This window comes from Notamacropus eugenii, chromosome 4 (genome assembly GCF_028372415.1).
Source record: "Notamacropus eugenii isolate mMacEug1 chromosome 4, mMacEug1.pri_v2, whole genome shotgun sequence".
In the NCBI taxonomy this organism is placed as follows: Eukaryota; Metazoa; Chordata; class Mammalia; order Diprotodontia; family Macropodidae; genus Notamacropus; species Notamacropus eugenii.
This window is the reverse complement of record NC_092875.1, coordinates 158,650,534-158,670,434: the sequence shown is the minus strand read 5'-3', so window position 1 is coordinate 158,670,434 and position 19,901 is coordinate 158,650,534. Positions and strand designations below refer to the sequence as shown.

The 19,901-nt window shown below is 34.4% G+C and overlaps 2 protein-coding genes across 5 annotated transcripts in view; both read right to left on the bottom strand.

Moving 5' to 3' along the window:
- RAD54B (RAD54 homolog B) overlaps positions 1 to 19,901 on the bottom strand; it is a 120,041-nt gene that overhangs the window by 62,437 nt on the left and 37,703 nt on the right. The window lies entirely within an intron of this gene.
- On the bottom strand, positions 307 to 7,329 carry FSBP (fibrinogen silencer binding protein). The gene is made up of 2 exons (XM_072603543.1): positions 6,866 to 7,329; positions 307 to 948 (listed from the first exon to the last, which is right to left on the bottom strand). The coding sequence occupies exons 1-2, from the start codon at positions 7,237 to 7,239 to the stop codon at positions 426 to 428; spliced, it is 897 nt and encodes a 298-aa protein (XP_072459644.1). The 5' UTR covers positions 7,240 to 7,329; the 3' UTR covers positions 307 to 425.

Below are 19,901 nucleotides of genomic sequence, written 5' to 3'. Positions count from 1 at the left end.
ATTTTTTAAAGAGAATAAGGAAGGAAAATCAATGTCATATGGAGCAACTAATTCTTATTAGATTATCACAACACTTAATAAGATTATTAGAAAATCTCTAATTGGCATTTTCTGTCTAGCAAGTTTCTTCTGAAATTTTTACTAACTTCAATGAAAAAAAGTAAAAAACATCTTTAAGACCAGCTATTAAAACCCCTCACAAATACAATTTAGGAGGAAATTTTAAGATGTGTATTACAGACAAATAAACAATCAAAAGATCTGAAATAAGAAACTTTTCTAAAGAGTTTTCTTATAATAGTGGGAAATTAGCATTTTAAGAATATGTATCCTGATCCAGAACATTCTCTTATAGAACTGACTTTGTCAAAACCATTTAATTAAATAAATCACAGGTGAAATATTTAGAGATATTAGATAAATATTTAGAGACTGTTGTATTCAGGAAGATCACGTCGTAGACGTATTGCTCTCAGCTTCTCCACTTTGATTTTTGCTTTTAGAAGTTCTTCTTCAAGCTGCTGCCTTCTCTTTAATCCATCCCTCTTTTCTTGAACATACAGTCCAAATTTTCTTTGATTTTCTAAAATTACCTGATGTTCTTCCTTTATCATTTGCAATGTTTGTGGGTCACATCCAAAAAATGGTCTAAAGTGTTCTCCACTTTCATGTCTAAAAAACTCATCTCTCCTTGGAAGAGAAGATGGCGTTAATGTCATTCTTGTATCAATAGAAGAAAGTGAAGGTGAAGCTCTTTCCATAACAGGGACCAATTCATGTTCTTCTCTTTGCTCTAATGTCTCATTCTGTTGAGAATCTACAATTAGTGAAGGAGGTGGTTTAATATCTTCTTCTTGGTCCAATTCCACTGTAATAGCAACAGGATGGTGATCCCACATCATCTGTGGCAAACTGGTACCTGCATACTCTTCCTTATCCATGTTTGCACTAAAGTACACACACAAACATACGCATCAGATGAAATGAAACAAAAGCATATTTAGAGTACATATTTTCCTAAATCCTGTAAATTCTTAACATTTAAAGGTACTTCATTTCAATTAAAATACTAATAAACAACCATATTCTAAAATTCTAATCTCAGAATTACATATTACATGTGAGAAATGATTATTTCTCTACTGTATTTAATAACTAACTACTGTATTAGGACCAAGGTTTTTCTCCCTTCCTACTTCTTCATCCTGAAACCAACAAGTGTGGGAAATCTCTGTTAAAGATTTGCCCAGTCTAAATTTTGATAATTCTAAGTCTGGACTAATAGGTGTATTCCTGCTCAGTTCCTGAGCTCAATTCCTGTGTTATCCTCAGACAAGTTTGGGAAGTGTTGATTCTCCATTTTGTCAGAGAAGTGATATGGAAATTGTTAAGTCCCTTTGACTAAGATTTGGGTGACCCAAGTCACATACCCCAAGATATTCCCTAAAATATAGCCCACCCTCTCATTGTGATACCCATTCTCTCATTAATTGTTAACCAATCAGTGTTGATTGGAACATCTACTCTTCCAAGAAGATATAAGCTGTGAGCCCACTACCACAGGGGGTCTTTGGGGTAAGAGAGATGGCCAAATAATCATCCTTTTATTAATAAATTGCTAGCCTTATTAGTAAAATTATTAAATTATCCAGAAATTATGTCTCTCAAACCTTTTTAAACTCCATTAAGTTTTTACCTAAAAGTCTATGACAGTCATGTGTGAGGAAAATGCAAATTAAAACCACATTTTTAAATGCATTAAGTTCAGGAAAGACTAGCAGGCTGATTCCAAAGGCCCTGACTCCTGGGATCCTATGATTCCTAGTCAGTGGAGGGTTACATGGCCTGATGCACATGGTAGTTTAATGCTTTCTAGGCCTTCAGATGTGTCTTTTCTCTGGGTGAACTGAATCCTCCAATGCCTCTCTCCTATTCCACTGAACTCTGCTCTAAGTCAGAATTGGATTACCTATATACAGTGGCCTAAATTGTACTAGGGAAACATGAATTCTGGTAGGAAAAAGCAGGGGATCCCTTTGCATGCCTGATTTGGGGACATGCACATTAGACTGGCAATATTTACTCTATTTGTCTAGAGAAAAATCAAGACAGCTTTTATAATTATAGAGGAGAGCAAAAGCATCATGCTGCCATTCAGCTCATAGGATTTTTGAGCTACAATAGATCATCTTGTCCAAACTCTTCATTAAACAGATGAAAAAAAAACGACACACAGAAAGGATGAGTCTCTTGAACAAGGATATAAGGACAAGTAGTGGAGCTAACATTTGAACAAGGGCTCTCTGATTCCAAACCTATTGCTCTCCCCAACATACCATTTCCTCAGCCAACCTAGTTTTTCATCCATTAATTTAATGCCATTAAGTGCCCAGCAATTTGTAAAGATACAATGAAACTTAATTAGGGCAGGGGAAAGGCATAATATTATAGATTTGTATTATATTATAAAATTTAAAATATACATAATAACAAAGTAAACATTCCTGAGGAAATATATTTATTAAAATATTAGTTTCTGTCAAAAGGATGGCATGTGTTAATTAATGATTCCTAACTACATATGCAAAGTTTCCCAAAATTTTAATTTTAAGCTATTAACATTTAAAATTGCACTAGATTTTTGAGACATCATACATACAACAATGCAATAATTTAATTCTTATCACCAAACCCGGTGACTGAAAGCTCATTCTCATCTAAATCTTTCTATCCCTGCTTCTAAAGACTGTAGATGCTTTTTTAAGAGTTTGTTCAATGATACAGTGAAATATGCCTCAAATATCCTGGTTCTTCCATTGTTCTGTTTTCCTGATGAATTATTCTCTCCTCTCATTTCCTTTTAAAACTAAAAAGCAGATGTGTAAAACCCTTAGGAAGGGCTTAATGGAATTAAAAATTCAAGTTTACAAGTTTATCACTGATATGAAAACAAAAAGTTAAATTATCTGCTTAAGAGACACAAATAAAATAGAGAATATGAAAGTTACATATTAAGAAAAAATATTAAATTTGAGAGCTGAATATGGGCTAATTTCACCCATGAGCACTTCCTACATAGATGCAAACCAAGCCCTTCCTCACTCCAGTTCACAGTTTTGTGAGTAGCTGAGAGGGGAAAAAGTCATCATCTAAAGGCCAATTTTCTATTAAAGATTGAACTCTTCTAGGCTAGTTCTCAGAAAACAGACCCACAGTATAATGCTGAGCCACTATACACAACTGGGCCATAAAGCCCTTTCCAGCTTGACATTTAAGACCAAAAACATAGGGTTACCTCCAGAATTGGAACTTTGAGGTAGAGCTGGCTCAAAATATTTTTTAAAAATAAAAATCTTACAACTATAGACAAAAAGTTTCCATCTCTTGGAACCAATGATGCTTTTTATTTTTTCAAGAACTAAGAGTCATTATTATCTAATTGTGTGACCCGGGCTAATCAATTAATCTATCTCAGCTTGATTTCTCATCTGTAATAATAGATGAAGCATTGTACTTAAAGTCAAGAACACCTGGGTTGGATCTGGCTTCTAATATTTACCAGTTGAGTGACCAGGGATAAATCACTTAACACCTCCAAACTTCAGTTTCCTCACTTACAAAATGAGGATAGTATTATCTTAAATATCTACCTGAGAGTATTGTTAAGAGGCTCAGAAAAGATGATATACATAAAAATGCTGCACAATTTTAAGTTACTGATATGATTACTTGTACTTCCTACTTCCCAATTTGTGAGTAAAGTGTTTTACCAACTTTAAGGCACTAAATTATTTCTAATCCAGTTTATGGATTGAAGGAGCTTCTTCAAACACCTCTTTATTGTCTTTTAAATATTTCATTGTTAAACATCACCCCCTCCAAAATAAAGATGAGAGATAAAGATATAATTCAAATCAATAAGAAGCAAGGTTAAGTCTATATTAAATGCTATGCTCAAAAATCTGGATGGGAAGAGGTTTCAATTAATAAAAATGAGCTTGTGGTATTACTCTAGATGTTTAACCCTTGTCACATCTGTTCCTAATTATCTCCATTAAGAATAAACATTATCATCCCAAGTAAATTAACAGGGTCATATAAATAACATATATACATATAAATATACATAAATTCCTATGTTCCATTTTGGTTAGAACATTGCAAAAAAAACCATAATGAGGGCAAAAATATTCTAGAAAAGGTCACTTAAAATTTAAGGGATAGGCTTTTGCTATTCAAAAAATAGATTTTGGGGGGATGCAAAATATAATCAAAGTGTAAATTCATTAGAATTAATATGTGATTAAAAAAGAGAAATGTCAATTTTAGAAAAAAGGAACTTAAAAACCAAAGAATATATAAAACAAATTGTACAAAGTAGTACAATCAGACATTCTTATTCATAGTGATGCTTTTCCACCTGAAGATTGAACAAGGCATTTGATAAAATCAATAGGTAAATTATTTTATAGTATTACTGAAATCATTAATAGTTAAGACCTGGAAAAGACTTTCAAGATTTAGTCCAATATCCTTACTTTGGACATGAGAAAATTCAGAAGTAGAGATGGTAAGTAACTTGACCAAAGCTGGGATTAGAGCTCAGGTCACTTGAATTACAGGCTCTTGTTTTAAACAAACAAAAAAGGTAATGAAAAATAAGTTTACAGAATTATTTTCAGGGAATCTGATATTAATTAGTTACATTTTAAACTGTTCAAATTGTATAATAAATATCTATAATATTAAACAGGAAAAATATTAAAGGTTATTAATATTAGGAAAGGAAAAGAGGTAACCCTTAATAGAAGTAGGAGAAACGTGAAGACAGGTGGGAAAAAGAAAAATAAAATGTAGAAGACAGCAGAAAACTACAATATATACATTGTACAAAGTAACAAAGTATACAATCTTTTAAAGGCATTCTCCATAATCCTACTCAACCTAGGAAAAGTTTGCATACTTTGAACATTCATTATAGAGAATGCACATCAACTAACTAGTTTCTCTAATACACTCAAATTTCTAGACAGCATTAAGTGACAGGCAAGCACTGGACAGAAGAGCTGGTGTTTATTGCAGCTCTATTACTGATTAGTTAAATTACCTTGAACATGTCATTTCAACTCCATAAGCCCAAGTTTCTACATCGAGAAAATGGAAATAATCATAAACTATTCACCTCCTAAGGTTAGTAAAGGGATCAAATGATCCATTGTACACGAACCTTTATTATTAAAGTATATTTCATTGGACAGTTCAAAAGGTAAGCAGACATAGACATTTATACTTAATTCTCAGTAACAGCATTTTAAAAATATATAATCCAAAATCTAAGCTTTGTGCATATTTTTCCTTGCAATGAAGCTGCAAACATGAAACTGTACAAAGACATTGTACATGCAACTCAAGAGACCTTTTCCCCTACAATACTAGAAAAAAGCATTTTCTGATAACTAGCTAGTGGAAAGCTCCTATAAATTTCCCTGTTATTATATGTTAATTTTGAAAAGTATGTCAGGCTAAGACAATCAGTAATCATTCTATTTGTTTTAACTATGAATTAGATCGCTCACACCGACATTCTATTTTCCCCTATTTGTCCTATATTGTCAACTAATTATAACCAATATCTAACTGTAAAAATGAGTTCGTTGTTTTTTTTTAAACATCTCTCAGCTAAGTATAAAAACAAACTGATATCACGTTTGGGTGATAATTTTCTTCTTCTTGCCTTCTTAACGTAAAAAATATTTCACTATAGAATAACAATTCTAGAATTATAAAGTCTACACAAAGAGGAAAAGCTCTGGAAGTTTTATTTGGAGGACATTGGTTGCTGAATGAATGAAAAGTCACACCTCTTAAAAGGAATCCACAATAAATGCAAATAAAAATTATCTAATCAGAGTAGAATGCTAATTAAGCTGACCTTTTCAGCTTTCATACTATTTAAACTTGGATGTGTTAAGTGAATGTCCTGGATGATTTTCAGTTGAGTGGCTAAGTGTACAAATTTAACCAAAATTGAACACAAATGTCTGTCTACTCACCCTAAGAAAAAAACTGCTTGTGGAGATATTATTACAAGTTGGAAGTTTAGCATAGTTAGGAAGTTTTAAGAAAAAGCTTTCATACCTCCATTTTCACCTGTGACTCAGATCAAAATAATCACTTAATGAGTGCTAAAATACAACAAAGGGAAATTATCAATCTTAATTTAGAAAAAGCCAAAAAAGCAAAAACTTTTCTACTTAAAAATAAATGTTCTAATATAGAACAAGCTGGCAAAAATTATTTAAACTTTTTCTTAACATGCAAAATAATGTTCTCATTACTCATTAAGGGTTGTAATTAAATTGTAAAACATTAGAAGTATATCAACTATCTAGACTGAATGATAATTTATGAATACCATTAGGAGGTATTAAAGAGTCAGTTTATCTTCCATGATATCAAATTGAAAATTTATTGAAAGTTATACATAAAATATAGTTCTTATGAGCAATTTGCCTAAAATGAGCAGTAGAAGTGAAGGGATAACTTTTTTGAACCTCTATTTACATAATTCACTATTAAATGAGATAAAGGATATGGGTTGCGATCACAAACTTCATCCCATTTATTTTTTCAATCTCACTACCTGGAAACTGGACAGAAGTAAATATAAACACATAAAAATAAATTTAATGCAGAGACATTTACAAGTTGACTTTTTTGCAATTAACAAAGCAAAACAAAGGCACCATTTCCCCATCTGTACTGGTTTACTGTGCACATCTGTATCTCAGTATGACAGCAAAGCCAAGCTCAAAAGATAGGAGGCGCCATAATTTTCCAGTAAAAAAAGTAAAGTAAACCTTACCTTTGTATATTGTTCTTGTCTCTTCCTAGGCATACACTGGAAAGCTGGGGAATCATTTCCACAACTTTCTTGGTTGGCTCAGAAATACTGCTCCTATGATCTAACAGAGTCTCCTTTTGCTGCAAGAGCTCCTGTTTGGCGTTTTCTTTGAGCCTTTTATAGAGGGTACGCAGGCCTTGTGCTGTACGAGGAGGGCGATCTACTTCAATAGCATTATATGTATCTGCTATGATATCCCAGCATTTGTTCTTTTCCACTATTACTGAATGTTTATTAGTGTGCTCTTCAAGAATTTTAACATATGGCTTCACCAGATTTAGCAAATCAAGCTTTTCAGATAATGTAAAATTAGAAGATCTAGCCTTTCCAACCATTGTTATTTCCGAATTAAGTAGGCAGTTTCTGAAACCACCATGCAGTCTCTGGCTCTGCTCAGCTCTTTTTCACAAACAGAAAAAAAGATCAGGCTTAACTAGGCTAGCCTCATTTAGGCCCACGCCTACAGGGGAGGGTTTATTAAAATTCCTCCAGCTTAAGCTGACGCAGGTTCAGGAAATCTGCTTAAGCCAAGCCTGACCTACATAAGGCTTTTCACTGAAGAAGACAGGAAGGCACAAGTAAAACACACTTGTGTGTAAAGAGAACAGCCCTAAACAGGATTTAATACACAAAGGTCCAAAGATAAGCATGGTGCCCTCCTAAAAATTACCTAATTTAATGAGAATATCTGTTTCTCGCATGTGTTATCTAGCTGATAAACTGAAACTGCATTGTAGCTTTGCTTTTAGTGAGGACAAATGAAGTAAAAACTGTTTTGTGCTATTTATTTGCAAACACAGGAAACAGAAGAATGAAAAACTAGAGTGGCGTGTGTAGAAAGATCCCTAACAGAGCCCCTGATCACTGTTCCTGAGCTGCTGTTCTCCCTTACAGTATTTGCATAATGCTAGTCCTGCTGTCAATCATGAATTGCATATCCTCTAGCTAGTTAGGTTACACCCAGACTCAGACTCCACAGTAAAGCTAAGCTTCCCCTCCATTTTCCAGTCTATCTTATCCTCTGGTACAGTTTTTCTTAAAATGTAAAAGGTTTGGTTGGAAATATGATCTAAAAACTGAAGGTGGTAAGTAGGACTTCCTTTCTTTTGAGGAATAAATTATTCTTACTACAATGAAACTCTTAAATATATGCTAATATGCTATATCATATGTAAAATCACTATTCATTGAGACCTAGCAAAATCAAGCTGTAAGACTGCAAGCAATAAAAAAATGCGTTTAGTATTATAACAGAAACAGATATTAGTTTAGCTCTGCGTGCACGAGTAAACACACACACACACACACACACACACACACACACACACACGGGACCACAAAAGGAAACAGAGCAGTAGTATCAGTTTGTCACATTGGTTTGGACATTTGAATTCCAGTCTGAATAAAGCAGTCATTACACTTATTTTCTCTAGGATTACAGAGATTTTAACATATGTAAATGAACTATAATGCATCTAGGCCAATTCACTACCACTGTCATAATTTCCAAACTGGTCTTATTAATTCTTTTGAGGACGAGACATAAATAGAGAAGCAACTCATAGCATCTATTATTACATTACTCATGTTCAATCAATATATTGACAAGCATTTATTAAATGGCTTCTATTGTGCCAGATACTAGGGATACCATGGCAAAAGTAAAACAGTACTGCCCTCAAGGAGCTTACATTCTAAGGAGAGGAAAGGAAGGAGGGATAACATGCTGCAGCAGATTACTCTACAAAGCTGTCTGTTTAAAAAAAAATTTACATTTTAAGTATCTATATAAAGGAAAAAGTGGTAAACCAGAGAATAAAAAGCTAAGGAAATAATATTGTATAGTCTAATCTTCCTTGAATAATAAATACTACAAAAGTTCCCTCTTGAATATCAATATCCTGAGAATTTCAACTTCTTGGACATTCTAGGAAGGCAGAGATCAGGGAACTCACTGCTTTAAAGTGAATGAAAAGAGAAAGGGTGAGAAGAGTAAAGTAACTTGCAAGATGTTAGAATCTATAAAGAATTGCTTCAGGAATTCTACATCTACTGCTCCAGGTTCCTGTTGACAGGGCTGAGAAAGGAGTATTTAAATGCAACAAGAAGCAACATTATCATTCAGGGAGGAAAGCAAAATGACCTACGGTTTGAGGGAGTAGACTAAACCAGGCCGTACGGAGCTAAGTGAATTTCCATACCAGGTACTAGTATATGGTGAATGAAGTTAGTAATAGGTATTTTAAATAGATAAAGAAGTACTTTTCAATAATTACAGTAGCTTATCACAGCCTTTCGTGGACAATGAATGATTGTCCCAGCATCAACAACAGAAACAGAAATAACATTTATCATTTACATTAATCTACTGTTTTAACGGTAATAGTCAATGTTAGAGGTATAATGGGTCTGGTACATGTGCAGAGCACCTTGGGAAGGCTTCTCCCCATGTAGAGAAGCTGAGGCGCCTGATACTAGAAGATCTGGAATGATGTATAATGGAAATACCTTGAAAAGAATGGGAATCATTTGACTTTAAGTCTAAGAAGACTTAGATATTCTCTAACTGGTTCTGGTCTGCTAACCATAAGGTTAGGGGGAAGCTTTTCTCAACTAGTTGAGTAACTACAATGAAGATATCTTCAAAAGCTAAGCCAGCCTCCACCTAGGTCCTTTGGTCATTACTACTTTATGTGTGCTTTGGTGGTGTAACTATTGGGACATTCTCTCCTTCTTTTAGTGACCCTGTGTGAAAAGACTTTGGTCTATGGCCTCTGTGCTTGATCTTTTCCTGTTATAGGTGGAGGGAATGGAGCTTTCAATCTTGAATGTTTTCAAAAGTCAAGAGAACAAGACGCAGGAACTTGTGTCTGAGTCCACGCAGGGTTTTGCAGCCAGCCCAGCAGCACCAATGTCCTGAGGGGAAAGGAGTGATCTTCAGAAATGATGTTCTGGACTCAGGTAGTTGAGATGAGGACTTGTTGATACTTGCGCTATGTGGACCTGAATTTGGTGGGTCCAATACTGGGCAGGAACTGATCTAAGACAAGGTTGCTGAGGGAAGAGGGGTAATATTTTAAATTTCTTCTTTTTATATCATCAAAGTAAATATCCCTCAGTAAAAGCTAATTGATATTATGTGGGTAGTGGAACTAGGGCTGCAAGTCTCTACTGATTTACAAAGGCGGTAGGGGAAGAGGATACAGTGGGAAAGTGGGGAACCAAGCCCATGAGAGCAGAGAAGAAACCCCTCAAAACCCAGCAGTTATTCTAGAACCTAGAGGAACAAATGTAGCTGACCTGGCTCTCAGCGAGTAAAGCACACAACATACTAGGTAGAGGTACTATGGACAGTCAGGTACACAATACCCTGTTGGTGAACTTGTGAATTGGTTCAATCATTGTAAAAAACAATTTGGGATTATGCAAAAAAATTACTAAAATGTCACTGAATCACAGAGCACTTCATCAACCACTTAATCCAACAAAAATAGGAATAACTCATACACAATAATAACAGCTAGCATTCATATAGTACTTTGTTTGCCAAAGTCCTTTACATGTGTTATTTCCTTTGATCCTGACTACAACATCATATTATTATTACTCCATTTTACAGAAGAAGAAACAAAGCTGAAGAGATTAAGTGACTTACTCAGAATGAATTGCTAGTAAGTGGTGGAGGATTTGAATTCTAGCGTTCCTGATTCCAAGTTCACAACTTTGTCTACTACACTGAATTTCTGAGGGTATGCACTGATAATATCTAATATAAATTTTAGACTTTAAGGGTCAGACCTCGAATTAAGCCTGGACCTAAAAGCCCCTTTGTTCTCTAAAGTAAACTCACAGAATGCCTCTTCCTATGTCAATAAAGGTAGATAGGACTGACTTAACATTCCTTAGGAGACCTTTCTTAATATTTATAGATATATATTATGTTATGGCATGTTAATGGTAAAGAAAACACAGACATCTTGGGTCGTAATTTCTATTTGAAATTGTCAAACTCTGTTATCTTTTTGTATTTACAACCTATGCAATTAAGAAATTCCTTTCAAATGGTCTAGTTAATCACTTATGGAGACCATAAATCTGGACAAAGACTACCTTTTCTGTTCTAAAACAGATTTAAGCCTGTAAAATTTTGTTTGAGATTAGTCAGATTAACCTCTGGCTCCCTAGATCTATGTATTGTTAACTTACAAGGGAATTAAATAATAAATGTGCATTATTATTTAATAATAATTAAATTTTTTAAATTTAAATAATTTAATACATAAATTTAATTTAATTTAATTATAATTTAATTAAAATTAATTTAAATAATTAATAAATAAATAAATTTAATTTAAATAATTAAATTAAAAACAGGCATTTAGCCTGTGGCCTTTTTTTTAACCAAACTTTCAGGTCAACAACACCCAAAGAAGGAAGGCTATGTCAGAAAGTAGGAACAATTTAATTACTTTATTAACATAATTCCAAATGGCTTTCCTGAAAGGTTTCTTTCCTAGCTCATTCATAGCTCCATCAAACACTTACTTATCTTCCCACTGCCTATCCAACACCAGTTCTGATTTTTATTATTTTTTAGCAACTGTCTGGTATTTAAAGGCTTCACAACCTGATTCCAATCTACTTTTTTCAATTTATCCATTATTCCTCTTGATAACACTCTCAGGTCCAACTGTTACTAACATAACCTTTTACCTCAGGTGTCTGTCCCATCTCAATATTCCCTATTCATACTTGGAAAGCATTTCCACCTCATTTAAGTCAGTTTGAATCTTGATCTTCCAGGTCAAGTACCACTTCCTACATTGGTGGTTGGTTGGTTGTTGTCCTTTGTTGTGGAAGAGGACCAAAATGCCATCACTATGTCGAAATTGGAGTCAAGGTACAATGTGTTCAACCACAGCTGATAAGACAAATATGAGCTCAAAAGACTTTACTCTCTATTGCTGACTCTTTCTATATCAACTCCCCTTAAATACTTGGTGTTTTTCCATAGAATATTCAACTTTCAAGTTAGTGATTAAACTTAGTGAGTACTTCTCAGTAGTAGACAGTACGAGGCCTGAAGTTAGGAAGGCCTGAGTACAAATTTGACCTCAAACACATAACAGTTGTGTGACCAAGAACAATCCACCTAATCCCTGTCTGATTATTGCCTCAGCTATAAAAATGGAGATTAGCACCTACTTTGGAGCATTGTTGTAAAGATCAAATAAGATAATATTTGTAAAGACTTAGTAGAGAACCTGGCACACAGCAGGTACTTAATAAATGTTTGTTCCTTCTCCCCTTCTTCCTCCTCCATATTGCAGTTACAGATACTATAATTAAGAATCCAAATCACTCAATAGCTATTAGAATAAAAGTTTGTGGCATTTATTCAATTAAGTGATATTTGGAAATTTTAGCTCTCTAAAAAATCCCATTATAGAATCACATACTTAATGGGAGAGGCCCTCAGAAATCATTTAGTCCTATCTATGCATGAATGAAGACAATGTAGTGTCACTGAAAAGGCACTGAACCTGAAAACAAGAAAAACTAAGGCTGAATACTTGGTACGCCATTACTAGCCTTTTCACCCACAGCCAGTATTTAATCTCTCTGGACTCAGTTTATTCACCTTCTTTAAATGTAGAAATAATACCCTATACTGTTGTCGGTACGTAGTACACAATTTGGAACACAGTAAGCCCTTGATAAATGTTTATTGGTTACTGACTGTTTCCTAGAATAATTGTGAAAAAGAAAAATACTTTATAAACTATCAAACACTATGTAGGATATTGAGAAGTCTTGCTGAAGTTTTAAATTTTAATACTTATGTAGCTTAAAGCTACACTAAGACTTCTGGGACACTCAGAAATATAAATGCATAAATGTAAGCTTAAATACTGCCATTGACAAGAATTCACTATCTCAAAACAGTTCTTAGAATGAACCAAAACTTGCTTCCCTTTCATTTCCATACAATGATTCTGATTCTTACTTCTAATAAGACTGAAGAGAATAAGTTCAATTTTTGACAGGCTAGCTCTTCAAATATTTGCAGAGGAAGATTGTGTTCCATTCTAACTCATTTCATGCACAAGATAAACAGCCCCACTTCCTACAATTATTTCCTTAGAAAGGTCTGTGTTCCCTCACAATCATAGCTGCCTTCCATTTGTCAATATTCTTAAAATACTGCTCCCAGCACCAAAAATTTGTGGCTTAAGCAGAGTACACTGGGTCTATGGTTTCCCTTGTTCTGGATCTTCTAATGCTATTATTGTAGGTTAAGTGTGCATCAGCTTTTTTGACACCCACAAAACAATTCTGACTCACAGTAAGTTTGCAGTTACCACTTTTCACATTAGTTAATCTAGTTATTATCTTTTATTTGTACAGCTGATTTTTGAAACTAAGTTCAAGACTTAACTTTCCTCCCCTACTGAAATCCATCTTGTGTGCAATGGTCCACTGAAATGATCTCCCTCCCAAAAATTACCATGGATATGTTATGTTATGTTATTATATACATGTTGTATACTCCAATAAAATGTAGGTTTCCTAGGACTAGAAAAGTTTCATTGCTATCTTGGTACCTCAGTACCTAGCATGGTGCCTAACATAAATATGTACTTTACTAAACGCTTGTTGACTAATGATAACTATGATAGCTGCTGGAATTTATATAGCACTTTACATGTTAACTTATTTATACAATCCTGAAAAGTAGGCTCTATAATTGTTCCCATTTTACAAATGAGGAAACTGAGGCTGATACAGGTTAAGTGACTTGCCCATGATCTTAAAATAAGTACAATGTGGTTAGGAGCCAGTTTTAGAAACCACATCTTAACTACAATTTCAGCACTCTTTGTACTTCATCTCTAATTTTGATTGATTCTGAGCCTTCCTAAACAGGTCTCCCACCTCATAAATTTGAGCAAATAAATCTTGTGCACTATGTGTAAAGCTTTAGCTTAAACTACCTACACTAAACAGACTAGCTGATTAATTATTCCTATCAATATGGATCTTTAAATTACTCTCTATTGCTGACTCCTACATCAATTCTCCTCAGATCCTTAGTGTTTTCCACAGAATATTCACAGTGGTTTAAACTTAGTGATTACTTCTTAAGAGTGAACAGAGTACTGGGCTGGAGTTAAGGCACAATTTTGAGACTTCTCTGATAAACTTCTCCACCAACCCCTAGGGATACTCACTACTGGGATAATCTGATCATTCATCAAGATCTCATTAGGTTTGGGACTGCATCACTGTCACTACCCTAGGCCTTTTTGATTGGAGGGTGAGGCTATGAACTCTAAACCTCCATTGAAGGAGAGAGCTCAGCTCCAAAATCTCACTTATTTCTCACCTGGCTACACTATTCTGATCTTCTCAGTCTGGCTTCACCTATCTGTATCTGTATCCTCCCAACCTTGCTTTTTCATTTTCCATTTGGATTTTATCTTCCCCCTTTAGATTCTAAGATTTTTGAGGGTAGGGACTGTCTTTTTTCAATATTTATATCCCCAGGGCTTAGCACAATGTTTAGCCAAAAATAGATGCTTAATGTGATTTTCTAAATCAATATGTAGCCTGAAGGCATCTATTTTTAGTTGAATCTGAAGCGATTGGTGGAAAGCATTAGGTTTGTGAGTTTCCCAGCATCTCATAAGCCAATATGTGTCATAGGCTGGGCTCACCTCTGGGCCATGCTACCTTTCTTGAAGATACATAGGAAAAACAAACTTGACATTCTGTTTAGCCTAGGCAATGAAGATTTGATAATTTAAAATAAAATACCCCCTGCTCTCAAGAAGCATGTATTTTTACTGGGAAAAACAATACTGAAAACAAATAAGTTAGACTGATATGAAATTTAGCTGATTTAACCAACATTTATTTAGATAATTTAAATTCAAACTTAACCTAGTATCTAGCTAGTTTAACCTTAACTTTCATCTAGCTACCCTCTGTCCTGACTGAGCTCTTTCAATCTCACTACCTCTGGCCCATTTGGAAGATATTTCCAACACCTCCAAAGGTATGTCAGTGACTAGACTAGATTTTTCATGAGCAAAGAGTAACTCCCTCCCTTCCCAGGAAAGAGAGGGGATAAAACCTTTCAGACTCAATTAAGACTTCACTACCTTCACTTCTTTTTCTCCCACTCTCTTAATTTTCTGCAGTTTGGCTTCCAACTTTATAACTCCAGAGTTACTAACGCATTTTTAATTGCTGAATCTATTCTTTCAGTCTGCATCCTTTTGGACCTATGTGATACATTTAACACTGTTGTCTACATTAATCCTTTTATTCTCTCCTCTCTTGGCACACATGGCACTACTCTTCCCTAGCTCTCATGCTGCCTGTCTAACTGCTGCTTGTTATTATCCATATTACAGCCCCAATTGTAGGAATTCCCCAAGGAACTGCTCTAGGCCTTTTTTTCATCAACTCCGTCTACATATTCCATAATCTCATCACCTCCCATGGGTTTAAGCTATGATTTCTATGCAGATAATTCATAAATATACATACATATACACATATATAAATGTATATAAACACATATAAACACATATAAACACATTCAGTCCTAGTCCCTACCTTGAGCTTCAATCCCACATCACAAAATGCTAATTGGGCATTTCAAAATAAATACACCAGAGACATCACAATCTCAACAAATCCAAAACAAAATTCATTTTCTTTCCTCAAAACCACTGTTCTTCCCAACCTCTCTCTTGACACCAAAACCCTTCTAGCCTTCTAGGTTCATATCCTTGAAGTTATCCTCAAAAACTCTTCATGTTCATTTCCTCTCACCCAGATGTGCAATCAATTGTCAACGTTTTCATTTTTTAACTATATAACACCCCTCCTATCAGATTCCCAACTCTCTACTCATACAGTTACTACCTTAGTTGAGGTTCTCATCTCCTAATTCAGAAGTTCCCAAATTTATTTGGCCTACCACCCACTTTTCAAAAAGAAAAAAAAAAATTACTCAGTGCCCAACCAAGAAATCTTTAACAGCTTTTTTTTAATTTGCATCATATCAAAAAAATATTTTTAAATGATGTATCTTAAATTTAATTATTGTAAAAATTAATTTTTTGTAAATGTGTTTTTTCATGCATTGAAATTCTGATCACACAATATTGAGTCATGTAACTATATAGTATCATATTCTAAACAAGTCATTACACAAACATATTCCTGCCAATGCACAAACATATTCCTGCCAATGTGCAACAAGGTCACCTGCCAACACTTGCTTGTTAAGACCTGTCAGTGGACGTGACCACTGATCAGTTTTAACTTGCATTTTGTGTGTTTATTTGGAAAATAATGTAATCACTATGACTTTTAACTGTGTTACAACAGATGAAACATACAGTTTTTCAAAATATTCGTCCCTTCTTTTCTTATTCTTCCACCACCTCTTATTTTTATTCAACACTCCCTCAACTGCACCAGAGGCTACTACTGCACCTCCCTCCCCAGATCATTCAAGCATCCCCCAGAGAACAGTACTGCCCACACTGAAAACCTCCCAGCCTCACGTGTCTCAATCACTGCAGTCCATCCTCCACAATGCTGCTAATGATTTTCCTTAAGCACAGATCTGACTATGTCATTCCCCTAATAAATACATTCCAAGGGCTTGTAATTGCATCTAACATCAAATATAAATTCTTCTCTTTAGTTTTTAAAGTTCTTCATAATCTTGCCCCAATCTGTCATTTCCAGTCTCACTGGAAGTTGCTTCCACTTCACACTTTATGATCCAGCCAAATTGGCCTTCTTTTTATCCATCACTAAGAACACACTGCCTCCAACTCCCATTTGGCTGTGTAAGAAATTAATATTTTTCTCTTGTATTTAATAACTAATTATTATATTAGGACCTAGTTTTTTCCCCTTTTCTCTTTCTGTATAAAGAAATCAAGCAATGGGAAATCTTAGGCAGAGATTTACCCAGGCCAAGATCTAATCAGAGAGTAAAAGAAATTCTAAGTTTGGGCTAATGGGTACATGCCTGCTCAGACAGGTCTTGGGGAAGTGTTGATTCTCCCTTTTGTCAGACAGGTGATATGAAAACTGATTAAGTCTCTGTGACCAAGATTTGGGTGATCCAAGTCGCATACTCCAAGATCCTCACTGTAATCCAGCCCAGCCTTTCATTGTAATATTCATTTTCTCATCAATTGTTAACCAATCGGAGTTGATTGCTACCCCTCAGAAACACCTGCTCTTCAAAGGGCATATAAACTGTGAACCCACCACCATGAAAGGTCTGTGATCTAAAAGAGACAGCCAAATGACCATCCTTTTATTAATAAATGTGCTGGCCTTGTTAATAAAATTACTAAATTACCCAGAATTTATATCTCTTGAACTTTTTAAAATAATCACACTATTTCCCATACTTAGAATTTATTCTCTTTTCATCTCTACCTCAAAGAATCCTTCTTTTCTTTTAAGACACAGCTCAAACACCACCTACATTAAATCTTTCCCAATGTCTTCAACTACTATTATTCTCCCTTTTGAACTATGTAGTATTTAACTTTTTATTTATTCTTTACATTTATGCTGTATATATTTATATATGTACTTGTTGCCTCTCCTGTTAAAATTTACATTCCTAGAAAGTAAAGACTTTTATTAATTGTCTTTGTTAAAAGTTAAATAAATAAATAATTTTTAAAAAATAAAAAAATAAAAAATGGAAAAACTTGTATGAATTTTTATATTTTCATCTCAACTTTAATTAAAAATTTTAATATCCAGTGTATTCTTATAATAAATGAAAGTCCCATTTATTAAAATACAATTTTACCCTCATCAATTACATGATAAATTACCTACTCAAGATAACTGCAATAACATTAATAACATTCCCCAAAGAATGCCTGACACATTGTAGATGACTAACAAATATTTGCTGAATGACTGATTGAATTTGTTCTTTATATTGTCCTTACATGAAATATTGCCTCTAGCAGTAGACTGACTGACCTCCTGGTTCCCTGTCAGCATCAGAGAAACTCTGTAAACTAAATGGCACCCCAGTACTGGTCTTCTAATATTGCCTAGCTAACTCATTTCAATATGATGACCAATCATGTTTGGCACTCAGCCACCATAACAAATAGGTCTACTCTGAGCTAAGAAAATCATCAACTATTAACACCCAAAGGTTTGCAAGCCAAGGTCCAGATCAAAGGATCAAGTAATGTCATAAGGAGGCTATGTCCTTTGATGGAGGGAATTCCTTGATGACAGACTATGTGACCATTAAACCAACTATTTTTGTTTTTTGTTTTTGAGAAGCCAGGCAATTTATTACTGAGAGACATGTAGGCATATGAGTCCCCAATCTTTCAGTTTCATAGGCAAGCATGGGCAGTGGCTCAATCATAAGCTGGTCGCACAGAACTCTGGATCTAAGGGGTTTTTGTTATTGTTTTTATTTATTTTTTTATTTTTTTAATTAATTAATTTTTAGTTTTCAATATTCACTTTTATAAGATTTTCAGTTGTAAATTTCTTCCCTTTCCCCTCCCCAAGATGGCATGCAATCTGGAACCAACTGTATTTTTAAAAAAGCATCATTGGTGAGTTGACTATCTCTAGAGCAGCAAATTTCAAAGTTTTATTTAGAAACCCTTTACACTTTTAAAAATTATTTATGTCCCTGAATTTTGTTTATGATATTTATGATATGATATTTAACAAATTCAAAATTAAAATTCCTAGTATTATTATGAAAACAATTATGATATTTAGGACTTCAAAAAAGAGTCTCAGGGACTCCAGAGATCCCCAGACCACATTTTGAGAATCATTGAACTAGAGAAATGAGTGGACTTGAAGATCCAAAAGAAGTTAAGGAAAGAAATAACACTAGATTTGTCCCAATCTCTCCTTTGCTCCAGTCTCTGATGAAGAGGTAGTCTCATCCAAGGTCAAACCCTCTGCCTGGATTCTTGAATCTATCTCCTATAGCAGATAGCTCCTAGAATCATACTCTCCCCTTCCTCTCTGTCTCCCTATCTTTTTCTTATCTCCCCATCTACACATTTCCTGACACCTATAAACATGCCTGAGAAAAATAAATATTTAAAATTAGTTAGCATTTATACATATAAAATCTGTCTACACTTATTGTCTCCACTTCCTTTTCTCTCATTTTTCAACTCATTGAAATTTGGCTTTCAACCCCTCAAGTGAAACTGCTCTCCAGAGATATGAATGTAAATGCTTATCCTTCTCAACTGCATTTAGCACTTGAAAACCTCCTCCAGTATACACACTTGACAGACCTACTCTATCCAATCCTTATGGCAAGTCTTTTGCTACTAATCAAATGCTAGTATTTATATGCACTTAAATATTCAAAAGCAAATTAAGATCTTAGCCTATTCAACACAAACTAAGAAACCACACAAATCCCTTTTATACTGTCCTTCATTTACAAACACTAAGCATGTTTTTCCTTCAACAGCTAGATGGCAGAAAAATGTAAATTATTTTCAATGGCCTCAATCTTTGATGCTAAATTTTTTAAAATAGCGAAGATTTCTTAGTTCTATAATATAACCAGAATTCATGAGAAAGCTTTGCATGTTAATAACAGTTCTATTCACTAGAAAAGAGGTTTTCTTGGTTTTTCAAAAGAATATGATAAGCAGTTTGACATATCTAAATTTTCTTTCATAAAAAATGGAGCCTTCCAAAGGGAGGGAGGGAGAAAAGAAGTTGGAACTCAAAGTTTTAGGAACAACTGTCGAGTACTGTTTTTGCTACTAGAAAATAAGAAATACAGGTAAAGGGGTATAGAAAGTTATTTGGCCCTACAGGACAAAAGAGAAGATGGAGACAAGGGCAGAGAGGGATGATAGAAGAGAGAGCAGATTGATGACAGGGGCAATTAGAATGCATGGTGTTTTGGGGTGGGGGGAGGGGACAA

Excerpts from the sequence above, each read along its gene's own strand:
- FSBP (XM_072603543.1), bottom strand. The coding sequence starts at position 7,239 with ATGGTTGGAAAGGCTAGATCTTCTAATTTTACATTATCTGAAAAGCTT. Across the intron at positions 949-6,865 it reads GACAAGAACAATATACAAAG|TGCAAACATGGATAAGGAAG; the intron begins GTAAGGTTTACT and ends TGTGTACTTTAG.